The 17,739-nt window shown below is 40.3% G+C and overlaps 1 protein-coding gene across 1 annotated transcript in view; it reads right to left on the bottom strand.

Moving 5' to 3' along the window:
- FBN1 (fibrillin 1) overlaps positions 1-17,739 on the bottom strand; it is a 213,290-nt gene that overhangs the window by 119,812 nt on the left and 75,739 nt on the right. The window contains exons 7-10 of the mRNA XM_044979703.1: positions 16,175-16,372; positions 12,919-13,044; positions 5,403-5,528; positions 1,086-1,244 (exon numbers count right to left, since the gene is read on the bottom strand). Of these exons, the coding sequence (XP_044835638.1) occupies positions 1,086-1,244; positions 5,403-5,528; positions 12,919-13,044; positions 16,175-16,372 (609 nt within the window). The remainder of the gene's footprint in view (positions 1-1,085; positions 1,245-5,402; positions 5,529-12,918; positions 13,045-16,174; positions 16,373-17,739) is intronic.

Genomic DNA, 17,739 nt, shown 5'->3' with positions numbered 1-17,739 from the left:
CAGGAGTTGTGTAAGGGAAAGTGGGCAGGGTGTTAAAAGCAGAGGGGAGCTCCCACTCTTCCCCCGTCTTGGGAAAAAGCACTTTCCTGCAGCTCCCCATCCTATTTTAACCTACTTTAGCCAGGGGACAATACTTGCTTAGTAATAGTCTAGAATTCTAGTCATTGTCTGTACACTGCTTCGAACATGTAAAGTACTATATGAATTTGAAATAGTATCATTCAAGTCACTCAATAAGACAGTGACAGAGCCAGGAAGAGAACCCAGGTTCTGACCTTAGAACCCTGCTCTCGTCACTAGATCATGCCGCCTCACTCAACCGGTTAAAAATAGGGATTGTAAACATTCCCCCATCCTGTGAGCCAAACCTGCATTTTTTCATATTTACATTGCTTTGCAGAAAGAGACCAATCCACCTCCTCTCTAGCCTCCTCCCTCTCCCTAGCTGTAATCTTCCTCAAGTCTCTTGCATGCTTCTTTCCTGTGACTTTCCAGTAGGCCTTCAGTCCACCTTCTCTCCTAAACACCCTTCAACAGACCCATCCTCTGATCCTTTCCACTTGGTTTCACAGTCCACTTGTGTTACTACTCTGCTGGGCCCTAGCCAGCTCTGAGTCCATATGTCATGTTCTCTGGGACACTCAATGCAATGTAGGGCAAATAACCGCAGAGCGCATGAATTCAGTGACCGTCAGGACCAGCGGTGAGGAATCACATGGTTTAAATGAAAGGACCATCAGTGGTTGCAGGCCTTCAGAGAAAAGGGGCCAATCAGAAGATTGAGAGACAGGACAAAGGGAGATAAAGACTACCGGAAGGTCATGGTGAGAGGAGAGGTGGGAAGGAACTAGAGCCTACTACAGGATTGCGGTGGGAGTAGCCTGTGCCTATTGGCAGGGTTTTTGAGAAGGATGCCTAAAATTTAGGTTAAGGCTGAACATCCAGGCCTTTAGAGATTGCTCATCACTAGCCATAATCCTTTTCATAAGATTCATAAGTCTACACTGCAAACATTACTCACAAAACAGGATAACAGAATAGGAAAGTGCTAAACCATTACTGTAAGAATGCAAAATGATCCATACCAGTAGCTCGGATTGGGCACATTTCAGGGGCACTCGCTGCCCCAGGAGACCAGCATCGTCCGGTGTCACAGCAGCATTGCATTTTAGTTAAAACCTGGGGGAGCTGATTGCCGCAACGGCCATTGGTCAGAGAAGAGAAACAGTATCCAGGACGTACATCTAACAGGAGGAAAAAAATGCACATGGAAAGATCAGCCCGATAAAAAGTGCATCTTTCATTTACAAATCCAATGTCTATTGCTCCTAATGCTGCCTTGACAGCAAATGTATTGGTTTGCTTGGTTGAGTAGGATTGATTCAGTATCAGTAATATTAATTTTAAAAAGTTGAGAACAAAACAAGAAATTGGGTGAGATTTGGTAGGTTGGGGGCTTTAAAAACTCAAAAACCAGCACAATTTTCTCAAGTGTTGCCAACTCTCAGGATTTGTATTGTAAGTCTCAATAAGTTTAGAGTTTTCTTTAAAGGTCCTGAAGTGAGGTGATGTGAAAATCTCAGCTTTCATTTTAAAAAAACTCTAATTATCTAGCCCTAATGGTTGCAGAGTAAAGCTTGAAAATGTGAACAAGGAGGACTCAAAATCCAGCAAGCAAATAAAAAGAACCCCCAAAGGGATTCTTCTCAAAATCTCATGATTTTAAGCCAACCTCGTGATATTTGGGGCCTGGCTTAAGTTTTTTCTGAATGAGGATGGCAATACAGAGAGGTTCCCAAACCTTTTGTGTCAGCTTGGACCCACTTGTGAGTCATCACACCACTGGCAGATTTATGGTTTCACTTCAAAACCAGGTGGAGTGCCATGATTTTTTATGAGACTTTGCTGTGAGTTCTTAGACTCATTGAAACCTGAAAGCTAAAGTGCAAGTCAGAGGTGCAAACCCTACAGGAAGTAAAACCAAAGAAAACGTGATGTGAAAAAAAATTCTTCAGCTAGGAGTCCCACGTTGTAATAAAATAATAAATGTATAACAGTGTGGGAGAGGAGAAAAAGGAGAAAGAAGAAAAAGTTTATTCAATATTTAATGTTTCAGCACCTTCACAGAAAAGCCCTATAGTGCTATAATTGTCAACATTATTACAACCAGCATCAAATCATTATTGTTTCAGCTTTAATTTAAAGGCTGTGGATGTACATTAACAAACAAACTATAGCGCCCACGGCCACACATTAATTTATTTTTCATTAATCCTGGCTTTCGAAGCTGAAGTGAATGATGACTGAAATTACATATAGATGGCAGAGCAAGAAATTACAATACAATTACAATAGGTGCCATCAAATTGTTCATGGAGACGTGTTCGCTTTATATCTAAAATGGGCTTGCATGTGTTCTACAAAGAACAGCTTATACCCAGATTTCACCTTCTCAGCTCTTGCGACATTTTACAAACAGCTCCTATCTTAGGGGGGGGAAAGAAAAACATCCAAACACCTTTTCAAAGTCTATGATACAATCTGCAGTTTTGAGTAATTCTTTCAGCGTGTCACATCATGTCAACGTAATTCAACTTAAAACAAGCTGTGGCATGATTTGATGTTGCACGATAAACCAGTAAGTTTTTAAAAGCAGAAGAATGTTCACTGTCAAAATGTAGGAGAAAAACATGGACGTAATCTTATATCAGCATGCAACAGTCCTTAAATAAAGTGTTTCGGTTATCGAGGATGTGGCAGATTCTGCTGTCCAGCATCTCAGTTATCCAGAGTTTAGCAGATGAGATACTACAGTTTGTATAAAAATCCAAGGAAATTCCTTATTATTTTGAGGGAACTGATGATATTCAATGATCTGATGAGAGAGTCTGTAATGGTTTTGCCTTTCATTAGCTGGAGTCCTAAACAAAGATATTAGTGGTACTACAGACGATGGAGACAGTCAGCCATTGCTTCAAGTTTTAGAATGAATTCAATTCAAATCATAGAATCAGGAAAATTTGAGATAGAAAAGACTTATTAGATCATCTAGCCCGTGGGTTCTCAATTTTTTTTTCCATCCACAACCCAAAAGTTGTCCCATGATCTACCATGTTAAAATGAATCTCGGACTGAGCCAATACAAATGAAACATCTATGTAATGTTCTCCATGCTACATTAATTTCTTTGTTAGGTTTCATTCTGACTGCAGAATTATGAGGCTGGGGGAAGTGTTGAAAGGATGACAGGGTGAGCATAGAAGTGGTTCTAATCCCTGCTCCTTAATCCAGGGCCCTTTATTTGTAGACCCAGAAGCCCCCTCCCCAGACCCGTTAGCTAACATTTATCTAACACTTTTTACTTGAGGACAGACATATTATAACTAAATAAAGACTAGATGTTCTGCCTGGCTCTAATGCAGATTTTGGCAATATCCTTGTTAATACTGCAAATGCACAGCTTGCAAATTAAGACATAAATCTAAACTATGTGCAGAAAATTAATAGTGCTTCACATTTAGCACATTTTTCCTTGAACGTGACGCCGAATGTTAATGATGGCTCATGGCCTGGGGTATCATTTACATTGCTTCTTGTCATCACTTCAATATCCAATTGTTAAACTAAACTACTTCAGCCTGGAAACAGAGGGAGGGAGGGTGGGAGCAGACAGTATGGTTGAAAATCTGAAGGAATCTAATGTGAGTGATGGCATCAGACAATCTTGACTGCACAGTATCTATAGAACAGCAGAATCTGCACTACCCTAGGGAGTTAAATTCAAAATTTTATTAACTAGTATTATACTGAAGGGAAAATGCACATCTTATATCATCTCTATAGCAGTCTGCATTGCTTTGTGTAAACAAACATCTAATATATACAATATCTAGTGAGCAGCACAGTCCTTAAGGAGCTACTTGTCCAAAGCAAGAAAAGCAATGACCAGGTGCATTCTATCCCCTCGAAATACCACCTAACTACACAAACAAATACTGTGTCTGATAGTGGAAGAGATACTGTTAAAGGAAATGCATTTCTGAACATATACAAAAGTATAATGGCAACCTTCACAATGAATCATGTCCTAATGTCTTTCCAGATTTCTAGGGAAAAGCACTTTTTTGCTGGGAAAATTATTCTCCCTCTATACTTTCCTTTCAAGAGTTGTTTTTCTGCTCCGTCCTTTACCAACTGATCTCTTCCAAAAGGTGCTAATATGGGGAGACTGCCTTATTCCACCTGGTTTTCAGAGCCTTTTAGCATTTTAAATAAACCAGCCAAAACCATGGAAATTTAATTTTCATTTAATTTGAAAATGACTATGAAGCTCTGGGTTTCAGGACTGAATAGAGAACAACATACTTGCAATAAGTTTAAAGGAAAGAGAAGAAATAATGGTGCATCCTAAAATACCTGACCCAGTTGGAAACATATGGATCTTATTCTAGACTGGGGATATCAGTAGTCACCAGGGAGCAGGCAGACTAGCTCCTTCCCAGAAATAGTGTTACTTCAGTGCACTGTACTTTGGAGACCATGACACCAAAGTGTCAGTCAGTGAGTTATGGCAACCCCCGATACCTTGACTGGAAGCACAGTAGCAACTTCAGAGATACTGCTTTGGAGCATTATGTGATGCAACATGACACAAAGACTGCTTTGGAGGGTCGTATCCATTCCATCACATTCAAAGTAAGACACAACAGCACCACCACACTATGAATGTCACAAAAATCACACTACTGCATGCACTTCAAAGATAGCAGCCACCAGCCAGTCTGATTCAAGTCATTACACATTATTTTCTTTAATGAAAAAGATTTTGAATAAAACCTATAAAGCCTGTGACTGACAATGTTTCAAATTTCTATGTCTATGATTTTATTTCTTGGGGTTGTTTTTTTAAAATAACCAGGCAGCGAAACACATGCTGCAACAAAGATTAATGTGGGAGAAGGGGAAAATAAAGGGAACCCTGTAAAACAAGTTCAGCTCATTTTAATGCAACACACTTTTTTTAAACAGCTTTATAGAGAAACCCTGAAGAAGAAGAAGAAGAGGGGAAAGATCAGAAAAAAAGGAGAGAGGAAAAGGGATGACTACGGTAAATATTGTATAGCATTACCCATCTTTTTAGTTTAAAATATCAAATGATTTCAGAAAGGGAGTAGCCACATGGACTTTGTGTTAAATTGCAAGAGTATCATTAGCTACAACAGCAAAAAGAAAGAAAACAGAAAACTAATCTTTGATGACGGCTGTGGGCACTTGCTCTCAAGAGGGATTTCAAGAGAGCTCCTATGGTTATTAAATATATTCTTGTACGATATTATCTACTTTTATGGATATATGCATGTCAATTGCACCTACTACTCCAAAACTTATGGTTTTATACTCACCTATACATCTTGTGCCATCAGGAGCTGTATAAAAACCAGGTGGACATTTGCAAAAGTAACTGCTAACAGTGTTAGAACACTCTCCTCCGTCACAGATTCCAGGAATGGTGCTGCATTCATCAATATCTACAATAAAAAGAGAGATCTGATCAGCTTAATTATCAAGATTCCAGCATTAAAATATTTATCATTATTGTTATTTAAGATCAAATTCCTTTACTACAATGGAGTTATGCCAGCAAGGTTTATAATATGGCACCAATAGGTTGCCCTAAAATGGGAGCGGAGCCTTATTTTGTTAGGCATCAGATAAATAAATATGAAAAACAGTCTTAGCCATGAAATAATCTGAATCTAAGGAAATACCATATTTTCTAAATTCCAGAAGCACCAGAGAGTACACTTCACTGTTTAATAATGATGGGTGCAACCCTGAAACTTGGTTTAAAACTGTCGAGGGAACTTATTGAATGTAGGCAAAATGCAACATCCCACATTTAAATTTAGCTGGTGCACTGGAGTTAGCAGTCTAATTTTAAGAAAACTGCCATTGGATCTTTAATGACCACAAGTGGTCCAGAGCCCCATTTTATGTCTCATGGTAATTCCAGAACTACGGTATGCTACTAACACCATGCTTGGGCACTAGTTCAACTTCGACGCAAAGGGAAGCGTACCACTTACTGAATTACCAACACCACTTCCTACCATACCTAGGTTTTTCTTGGAAGCCTCTCACTCAAGTATTGACCAGACAGATGCAATTTAACTAATAAGCTCCGTTAGCATTACAGCACAAGGCAGTCAATGAACAGCAACCTTTCTGCTTCTTCCATCTTTAAATAACATTGCCCTAATGCTACCTGTACTACTCTTTACCAGCATACAATATTTGTCTGAAATAAAGGTTTTCATGTGCTATAGATTTCTAGACATAAACTGAAGTATATAGCACAAAACAGATGGCAGAAGGCAGATCACATCCATGATTGTCTTATATGTTGATCACCACTTTTAAAGAAAAGGATCATGCAATGGATGCAACCTGTAAGAGATATATTGCCCATATACAAACTCTTCAAGTGACAAACCATTTACAGGAAAATCTTCACTGTCAGCATAAAAAAAATGACAGCTCATGCCTCCGTATACCTGAGCATGCCTGCTGACACTGATGATAGAGTCTGTAATCCTGAAGGTTCTATTCCTTCCACAGCACAGTGCTTATGTGACCTGCAGTGGCATGTCAATATCAACCTATGCCAACATCAATTGTTCATCAATTGCTGGTGGTAATCAGCCTATAGTACTTTGTCATCCCTTTCTTTTTCAGCGGCTCTTCCCAATCTGCAGCTAGTACCACTTAGCTCTCTAGGGAGCTCAAGCACACAGGAATGGAAAGACAGACAACTTTTTCCATCATCTGCCATGTAAGTGCCTAAAATATGAACACGTAACTATCAGCAAACAGGAAGAAAGCGTTCTGGCAGCCATAAAGGCAGGCTGCATTCTGGAAGATGCTCTGGAAACCAACAACCACCTGTCTAAATGTCTGTAACATCAACATGCAGCCCTCAATGTGATGAGAATCCAATGGCACCAAAGGCCCAGATGAATCAACAAGGTATAGAAAATAAGTGAATATAACAGGGGTCAAATTCAAATTAAGTAGCTGAAGAAGCTTAATCCCAATTTATTAACAGTCCCTCTTATGTGCAGCAAAAGAAAACAAGGGATAATGTCCTTGGCCTCTGTATGTCTGATTGTGTGGAACATGGCAAGGACTATATTGCACCTTTCATCCCAAGACATACAAACCGACAGACCAATTTTATACACGTGTATGTAGGAATCACTTCTTCCATCAATGAAATATTTGAAATGAAATATAGCAAATGGTTAACAGCTACATCACACAACAAGTTAGGGCACGCTATGAAGATATCTATTTTATGTATTAAAAATTATTTGAGGGAAGTTTGGCCACAATAGCTGGGCTAACACCTTTACTAATTCCCACAGGGTCTTTAATGAGCACACATAGAGAGGACCTCAATTGCACATCTCCTTGGAGGTGTCAAGGCAAGAAAAAAAAATGTTATTCATTTGGCTTCCTGCCATTATCAGCCTGAGAATCAGGTGCTTAGTTTAAACCATCCTATAGTGAGATTTGCGTATTCTGCTAGGAGAGTACAGACCATCTAAGATTATATAGAGATTGATTCATTCTAAAACCCTCCTCATGTCTAGCAAAAATGCATTCTTCCAAACATCTCAGTGAGCTGTTATGATGTCATTTGTGTGGGCCACATTCCACACATTGGTGTATGGGACAGGTGTGACTTCTTGTTTAGTGCTACTTAAAATGCATTGTCAAAGCCTTGAGTCTGAGCTCCCTGGGAGCAGTGTTGAGACACTTTGGCTTCTGCACCAGGATTATACTCCACAGGAGTCCCAAAAGTCTCAGAAACAAAAAAAATGTGGAAATTGAATTTTGATCTGAATAAAGCACTTAATTAACAGAGAAAAATGCAGTTGTAAATGGATCTGATTCAAGTATCTTCTGACTCAAGTTCACCACTGTTTAAACTCAGTGTTGCCACTGTTTATATAGACTCTGACCTTTTTAAAAGCAAAATCACCACTCTTTATTTTAGGTTGAGCCTAACCCAAACAGCATTTCACTGTTTATATTACTGTTGACATTAATATAAATAACAGTGTCATTATTAAGCAGGTGAGTTTTATAAAGGTAGGTATGTCTGAGGTACTTGCAGTCATAAAGGTCACTGCAGAAAGAATTACCCCAAGAATAACCATCACTACCCCCAAAATAAAAGTTACTTGGCTTAGCATTAGTGAAACTGAAATGGAGATGATGGCATGAATCAGTGAAACAATCTAATATTTAATGTTCTAAATCTAATCTTTCATCACCTGTGCTGGTAAATAGCACAATAGCTAAAAGGTTTTTGGCTTTCCAACTACTTCTGTTGTCTCACAAGCTAAGAAAGGTCAGAGTTGATCAGAACTTGGATGGAAGACCTCCATGGAAGAGATACATACTGCAGGAAGTATAGTGTTGGTGAGTCAGTAGACAGCTGAGCCAGATCTACTGTACGAATGCCAGAGATGGCATTAGGGCTACCAGAGATGCTACTTAACAGACAAGATGTAGAACCAAGGACTTGACCACTCGTGGTAATTACTGATCCTTGGGGTGTCCTAAAAATGATTCCAATTTGAGTAAAGTACTTTGTGCTTAGTTACATGGTCCCTTCAGTATTTTGAAATGGGGTGTAATGATGCTGTAAACTGTTCAACAGCCATCCCCTTTCACACCAGAGGGAGCTGAAGTGTTATTTTTAATTATTTGCATTGGCTCCAATTGAGAGTAGGCCCCATTGTGCTGGGCACTGTTCAGTCATTTAGTAAGAATCAGTCATTAATCCAGTTTAAAAAGACAAAAAGTGTGGAAAAGGAATCATCATCCCCATTTTACGGATGGGGAACTGCTTCACAGAAATATTAAATCACTTGCTAAAGACTACACATTAGGTCCACGGCAGAGCCTGGAACTGAACTTAGGTATCCTGAGTCCCTATCTAGGACTTTACCCACAGACCACCGTTCCTTTCAACACAGTGATTCCTGCATAAATATTTGTACTGTTTGTAATGCACCTAGAGATCCTTTGGGATTAAAAAAACATATAGATATTTAAAAGCCACTCTCCTCTTTAGTGTACAAAATTTGTCAGAAAATTCTGTCATTATTGAATCAAACTTCAGCACAATGCTGAGGCAGCAGACAACTAGAAGCACAGTCTTTTAAATGAAACCTAAATCCAAGGGCTGCCTGGTAACTCATGGTCATTAATGATTGTGACACATTGCACCCCAAAGTAGCACCATGTAATCCCCGTATTCATCACTGGGGCTACTTGTGCCATGTAAGTTATCATAGGAAAGGTCATGATCTGCTGAAACCCACTGCTCTGTCAAACTATGTACATTGTTAGTGTGCATGAAGTTATGAGAGTCTGCTGTACGGTTGTTATTGAAATATGTTGTGAGTTTGGGAGTTGCCCACTGCTAGTTCTCTAGTGACAACAACCAAGGAGGTCACCAGTGCCCAAGAGGATGTTAAATGGCCATTAATCAGCCAGGGTGTTATAAACAAAGGATTCACAATTCTTTAAGAGAGTTGCATAAGACCACACCGGGGTGCGGGGATTGCTCAACTCTGACTCAGCAAGGCCCACCAGGACACAGGAGCGGCTCTAGGGATTTTGCTGCCCCAAGCACGGCAGGCAGGCTGCTTTCGGCGGTACGCCTGCGAGAGGTCCACTGAAGCCGCGGGACCAGCGGACCCTCCGCAGGCAAGCCGCCAAAGGCAGCCTGCCTGCCGCCCTCGCGGCGACCAGCAGAGCGCCCCCCGCGACTTGCCGCCCCAGGCACGCGCTTGGTGTGCTGGGGCCTGGAGCCGCCCCTGCCAGGACATGTCTGGGCTAGTATTTTCCAGGCACATGGACTGAGGATATAAAATAGGGGACAGTGGTATCATGTGATTACCTTTCTCCTTCTCCACCTACGCTGAAGACAACAAGAATGGAGGGAAGACAAAGATCTAAACTGAGGTGACTGGTCATAGGCTTAAAGGGAAAGTCTGTGTATTACCATTTGTAACTTACCTAGGGTGAGAAAAATTGCTTGATCCAAATATTGCTTAGCGTAATAAGGTTTAGGATTTAGACTGCATGCTTACTTTTTATTTTCTTTGGCAATTATCTCTGACCTTTTATGCCTACCACTTATAATCACTTAAAATCTATCTTTCTTTTGTCAATAAACTTATTTTAATGTTTTATCCTTACCAGTGACTTTGTCTAAAGTGTTTGGGAAATCTGCTCAGTTTACAAAGGTTGGTGCATGCCCACTTTCCTTTGATGAAGTGGTGAACTAGTTAATAAACTTGCACCACTCAAGAGAAGAGCTTAAGCAGTTCAAGGTGGTATATTCCTGGGGTGCAAGTCTGGGGGCTTCTGAGATTTGCTGGTGTTTCCCTGTGTATGGTTCAAGAAGGGCTTGGGGAGCCTTCATGCAACTTAGCTAGGCTTGCCTCTGCATGCTGGTGGCTGAGTGATAACAGCGCCTGGAGGGGTTCACTGCTTGTTACTGGCAAAGAATTTTGATAGACAGTCCAGGCTGGAGAGTTAAGGAGGCACAGCGGTCCCACAGTTTCAGGTTGTACCTCAGGGATCTCGTCACAATGATCCTGTGCCATCTCTTAAAAGTAGCATGTTAGCCCAGAAGTCCTAGCAAAATTTCAACATGTGTAACTGCATTCTACCTATGGTATCTGCATTCCCCATGGTTCTTCAACGAGGGAGGCTGATAACAATATAAATAACTAAGTAATATTGTGATTATGTTCCACTAACTTTTCAGATCACATATGCATGCTGATTGAAGGAAAATATAACTGACTCTTCACTGCTGTCAGAACCTGCACATGTCTCTGTAGCAGTCTTTAACAGAATTTCCATTCATTGCAACGTAACCACAGGATACACCAGGTATAGCATATGGAGATAGAAGTTTCCTATACAATTCATCACTGAAGGACCTGAAAATTGCAGTAGTGGTGTTTGCTGGGACGTCCAGGTCTACAGGGTTTCAGTTTTGCCATCATTAATATTTCACAAGACACAAGTTCAGTCTTTATTATTCTCCATCTCCTCAGTGCTCTATCCCTCAGAAGGAAAGCCAAACCACCAGCAGCCAATGTGAAAAACATACAATATGCAAATTCTTACAAAATGGCTTTCCATAACCCCCCAATTAAACTAAAATGTTTGTAAGATATTTATTACTCAAAATGGGGATTTTACCTTTTAAATGACTGTGCTCCAAATTTTCAAAAATGACTAGTGATTCTGGGCCCCTCAGTTTTGAGGGGTCCAATCTGAGACTCTTGAAAGAGGGATGATTTGCAGAGGATGGGTGTCTCTCAAAATCAGGCTCCTCTAAGATGTTACAAGTTGAGCACCCAAAATCATTAAACACTTCTGAAAAATGTAGAGCTGGTTTCCTACTTCTGTTAACATGAATCTATTTTAAACATAACGCCCTAAATCAGTGATATTCAGTCTGAGGTTCTCTTTAATGCATCCCCTGCTAACCCCGCAGGCCTGGGTGCAAGTCCTGATCAGGGGCGGCTCTAGCTTTTTTTGCCGCCCCAAGCACGGCAGTCAGGCAGCCTTTGGCGGCGTGCTTGCGGGCGGTCCCCGCAGGCAAGTCACCGATTCCACGGGACCGAGGACCTCCTGCAGGCACGCTGCCAAAGACTGCCTGACTGCCGTGCTTGGGGCAGCAAAAAAGCTAGCGCCATCCCTGATCAGGACTTGCACCCAGGCCTGCGGGGTTAGCAGATAACTGGCATCTCCATGCTGCCACCCAAGGGCAGCTGTAACTAGGCTGCTCCCTGTGATCCACAATCCACAGAAGTTGAACACCATTGGAAGTTCCACTTCAAGTGATCTGACTGACAGTTGTCTTAGCCATCCCTAATAGGCTGCTTGACCCTACGGAAGCTCATGAGGTGTACCAAGCAGTATCCAGGCAACAATGTGGATCCCTAGCTAGCTGCCATGACTGCCCTGCTTCTGAACTCCTGGTTTTGACCTAGGCTTTGATTTAGATTCTGACCCCTGATCGACCTCCAGAACCACAACATGGATTATGATACTAGGTATTGACACTCAGCTCAATTCCTGACTCTGTCTCCAGCTCTGACCCATGGCTTGACTCCAAACTCTGACTCCAGTTTTCAGGCTCTGCTTGACTCTTGACCCTAACACTGGCTCTGACCTGACTCCAAGATCCTTCCACTAGTCCTGCCTCCCTTGCCCAAGCTCCTGATTGTAATGCACATTTCTGCATTGCCATCTGCCACTCATCTACATAACGAGGACCAAAGCACTGATAAAGGAAGGCAAAACACTTCATCTAAAGTAGAAAAGAAAAAACACAAAATATACAACTTCCAAGGATAGTTAAGTCTTAATCTTGCAGTTGTTACTCAAGCCAAGCTCCTATTCATGTCAAATGGAGTGTTACCCTAAGTAAAGAGAGGGAAATTGGATCCTGCATGTCATATAAGCATTCTTGTAAATCAAATTGTGCAAAGACATGTGCCTCAGATATTTCTAAAGCAAAATATTAGTTCATAAATATTCTATGTTTTCATGTTTAATTTGATTCAGATGTATCTTGAGTTTTTAAGTCTGTAAAATGTTACATGAATAAAACTGGAAAAAGCTGCAGGGCCAATATTTTCTCTGGTTTAGAAGAAGAAAAGCAGATTGTTCATATGTGCTGTGTGCAATATCATTTGTATTCTCAAGGAAATAAGAGAGACTGGAACATTTGTGACAATCTTCTAAACAAAGCTGGCATCAAACCAAAGATTCCCCTCCCCCTTACTTTGAGACGAAAGTTCTGAAAGTTCTTACCTTCGCATTTTTGTGTCACTTCATTAAACTTGTGTCCAGCTGGGCATTTGCACTCAAAAGATCCAACAGTATTAATACAATTTCCCCCGTGACAGATCCCAGGGATGGCTTGGCATTCATCCACATCTATCATATAATAAAGGAAAAACACCCACATTGAATTCATTCTTCAGAAAGAGCCATAACAATTTGTCCATGCAGAAACTAAGTAAATATGCCTAAATCTGTTGCTCATCCCATCATAATATTATGATTCTTGCCCGTGAAGAGATTGATTTTGTAATTATATTATAGAAAGAATGATTAATTACAATTCTCTAAAAAAATTTGTAAGAAATTGCTTGCTTATTATTGTTTCACCCTTTCAGCTTACTGCTCTAATATTTACTTCTATTTTTCAAAACATTCGGGGCATTTTCAATACAGGGAACACTGTCCTCTGAAAATCAGGCCCCTTTAAGGTTTCTCAAATTGGGCACTCACAAATCAGTAACCCCTTCTGAAAATCTTGACAGGCATTTACAATAAGCATATGCAGAATGAGGCATATGCAGAAATTTTGGATGAGCGCAAGAGCTGCAAGCTACAACCCGTGGGAGAGACCCTTGTTCTTTGTGGTATTCAACCTACTATTGATGGGGAGTTTTTATTCTTCACTCCCACGGGACAACGGGACAACTACCCTTAAATAAGTGGTGGTTAGGACCTGGTTTAAGAATCCATGACTGACATTAATGAACAATGTACTTCGACATTATTGACGAAGCTTTTTACTTTCCCTTTTTTTCCTCCTCCTTATATTTAATCTTTAGTTTTAAGAAAATGAAACAACAAAATTGATGGCACCTTGTGGGTAGGAAATTAAATGTGAACATGTCAAGGGATCTCCATTTTTTGTCCCCACATCAATCTTAACAAAGCAAGGCTGCACATAAATATTAAGGTGCAAAAGTCTGGCTAGACTGTGGCTTTCAGCAATGGCTGCATTGGAAAGTGGAAGGGAGGAGGAGCAAAGCAGCAGTGCGAGGTCTTGGAGGTCTCAGAGAATTCTTCTGGGAGCTGCATGGTAGTGCAAGTCGGACCCTGAGCTCCACCATCTGTGGGAGCATTCAGAATGGTCCCCCCACTGGCCGCACCTCCACAATCCTTGTCTTCTAGCCTCTCTCTGGGGAGTCTATTGCTGCTGGTAAAACTAGATGATTGCAGTGCTTGTGTTCCTCACCGTTACTGGCTTAAACACAGGGACACAAGATGGAGAAAACTCTCCGTCTGCCCTTTGTGAACACCACAAAGCCAGCCACAATCTGGCCCATAACATCAAACACAAAATTACTTTGTCTACAAAAAGGGCTGAGATTCATGTGGGGGCTACAGATGGGATTTTCAAAAGCACCTGAGTGATCTAGGAGTATAAATCCCATTAAAAGCCAATGGAACTTGTGCTTGTAAATTACTTAAACACTTGAATATCTCATTCTACATCTCTGATTCCCCTGATTTTTAAATGTTTAAAATCTCAACCATGACACTTCATTGATTTAACCTTCTGCATTTTTTAAAATATGCCAGATAGACAGACAAAGAGCAGATTTGAACAGTGGGTAACAATTTTGTATTTTTCTCGACATATTTATTTATATTATATATCTTAATGTGTGTCCATTTGTCTTACTGACTCTCAAACATCATAGATGTGTTCTTTCTTCAGAGAACCTGCGTGAACAAGCCTGGATTTTATTGAACCTACTTTCATTTTACTATTTAGATCAAATATGGATGTGAAATAACATCCACTAAGATTGAAGACATTTAAGTTATCTGATTTAAAGAGGACTGGATGTCATACAATTGCATGAAGAATGAAGATAACATATAGTTCCATAGCCGGTCTGTTAAAAGTATGGACACAAGAGAAGAGATCAACTGGAAGTACAAGTCAAACCTACAGAGTCAGAACTGGATTGGCATTGCATGTAGTTGCGTGCTAAGAAACCTGCAGTGTGAAGAAACATCCTTGTTCTGGACCATACAAATCATCACAGGTCGCTCTGCAGCCTTCCCGTGACAGAAACAATGGAGAGGTGTAACAAGGTGCAGCCTGAGAGCTGAAGGCAGAGGTCAAACATTTATGCACATAGAGTCCCTGACCTGCCAATGACTGCAATACTCAACCGTCTACACAGTTTCTCCCTGCTCTTTCACAGTGAGAGAGGACTGTGCCTTAGGACGTCTGAGGTCAGAATATGGGCACATGTATCCTACAAAAGTAGCATTAACATGTGTCCACCTAGAGGTATATCAGGCCTGTTTGCAGGCACCAGACAGGACTTGGCCAGTGGTACAAGATGTCTAAATGTTTTAATGCAATGGAATGCCTTGAAGTTCTTCACAGGAATTTCATGATTAAATAAAATTAGTAATAGATTTATAATATTTATCTTCTCTATTCTCACAATACAAAATATGTTAGAGAGGTCTAAATGAACAAGTCCCAAAGATACAGTCCTGGGAATTTATAATCCACACCAGTTCAGTACATGGCTGCCCCTGTTAACTTTCTCGTTTCCTGCCAGACATCCAGACAATAAAAGAATTTGTACAGCTGGAAGTATTAGAATAAAAGCCAAAAAAGCAGCGTAAGGACTTTCTAGGGTGAGGCATGCTCAGAAAGAAGCAAGCAACATCTGGGTGGATTTTACAATTTGAACCAAATGCAAATGTATTTCCAAAAATTGTTTAAAATGTACAATAGGGCATTTTTAATTTGGGTGTTTTAAATGGCACGACATGCAGTTTTCTCCAGGTCAGATGAATGTAGCTCAAAAGACAAGACATACAGACCGAACCGAATGCCAACAAATTGAAGTAAAAAAAAATTAAGATAAGCAGAGAGAACAACTTCTTCACAGGTTTGGTTTTCTGTCTATCTTGAGTACAGTTTGAAACAGAACAAACCCCTTCTCAGAGTGGTAATGTGTGTATAGAGAAACACCACTATCCAGTCAAATGAAGGAGCTGCTGGCAGTGAAAAATTCATTAAGAACCTGGCTGCTCTCACATGACCTAAGTTACTAGTGCACTTACTTGATCATACACTTAGCGAACCATAAAGTAATGTATCTGACATCGTTTTTCCATTCTTCCCCCACAGAGCAGAGAATGGCTTAGGACAGGTTATACAAAGCAATGTAACTCAATCAAGATTAAGCCATTAATAATTTTAGCAGCTCTTGGTGAAGCTTTGCAGCTAGCTTACCTTGACAGGCTCCTGTGCGAATATTTGGAATGAAACCCCGGCGGCAGGGATGAGGCTGAGCTGGACACATTTCACAGGGGTGGCCCCAAGCTCTCCCAACTGTTGCACAGCAAAGGGTTTTTGTGCAGACTATTCCAGTGAGCTGTCCCTGGCACATCTGATTGGTTACCAGTGTGAAGCACGGGCCAGTCCTATAATCTGAACCAAAGAAAGGAAATCTAGTCAGCATCATATTAGAAAGACATTACATAACTCATAACAAAGCAGCGCTGGGTAAATAATTTGCAACTAATAATTGACCCCATAAAAATCCCCCCAAATCCCTCTTTCCAACATAGTGATTGTCCATGGGCACATAATTTCTCTCAGGTTTATTTTTAATAGTCAATATATTTGAATATGAAATAAACATCTCTGTGGATTGATCACGATTACTTTACCATGAATATTTGATATTCAAGATGCTCCAAGTCTCCTCATAATTTTCAGGACTAAATATAAGCCCTGTTTCTTTGTCATAGTTTCCTTACCATTGCTCTTCATAGAGCCCACATGTGTTTGGGTGAGAGGGAGAAGTGAGAAGAAGAAAAAGAATTCCACTACTTTTTAAGGTATTCCTGCACACAATGAGGAGTGAGAGTTTTGTTGTTTTCTTTTATTTAATGGGAGATGCTCAGATATTATCATGATGAGGCATACCTCCGTAAAATGGTAGTCACTCAAATTTATTTGTAACTGGTCAGATAAGTCAGATGGTATTGTTTAGTCCTTGAAGGGATGCATCTTTGCATGGGTACATTTAAAATCAGTCTCCATGGTTATTCACCAATGCAGCTATGCAGGTCCCATTCTGTGAATGGCTGTGGCAGTAAAATTCAACCCCTCAAATGTTCACAGAAAGCCAACACTATAATGCACATGAGCATGGCTGAAGGTACTGTAGTTTAGTTACAAATTTGATCAAATATTTGTACACCTTTTTTGCTTAATGCATGCTTGTATTTAAGATGGTCCCAAAAGGAAAACTCCTTAAGCTGAATAACTCCCACACTTTGGGGAAGTTAAGCTCTAGATTTGGATCCACCTTGCAGTTTAGGTTCATATCTAGTAATAACATCAGTGAGGTCTTTTCATCAAATTGAATGAAGTTTGTTTTAATATTTAGCACAGTACTTAAAATTACCCTTATAAAAGAGGTTCTGTTTGTTTCCACAACTGTTGTTTTTAAACAGGTCTCAAGGGTATGTAGTCTACATGAAGTTAATTAAGCATAATTTTCATGGTTATACAGACATGTTCCATACCAACCATATGGGTAAACTTTGCCTACATCTGAACTGAGGGCATGTGGAAAACATCTGCTTTGATTTGTTTATGGTAGTACAGGCCATTTATCCAACAGACAGAATTAAACTGGGATGTTAATAAAATATTAGTAGCCTTTATTTTGTTCCATTCTCCCACAGCAACAACAAAATAGAAACACCAATTCCTGCTGTCTCCGGCACATGCCAAATCCCACTCATCAAATAAAAATTCTGATCTTTTTACAGAAGATTTATCAC

Source organism: Mauremys mutica, chromosome 11 (genome assembly GCF_020497125.1).
Source record: "Mauremys mutica isolate MM-2020 ecotype Southern chromosome 11, ASM2049712v1, whole genome shotgun sequence".
Taxonomy (NCBI): domain Eukaryota; kingdom Metazoa; phylum Chordata; order Testudines; family Geoemydidae; genus Mauremys; species Mauremys mutica.
This window is presented reverse-complemented; position numbering and strand designations above follow the sequence as displayed.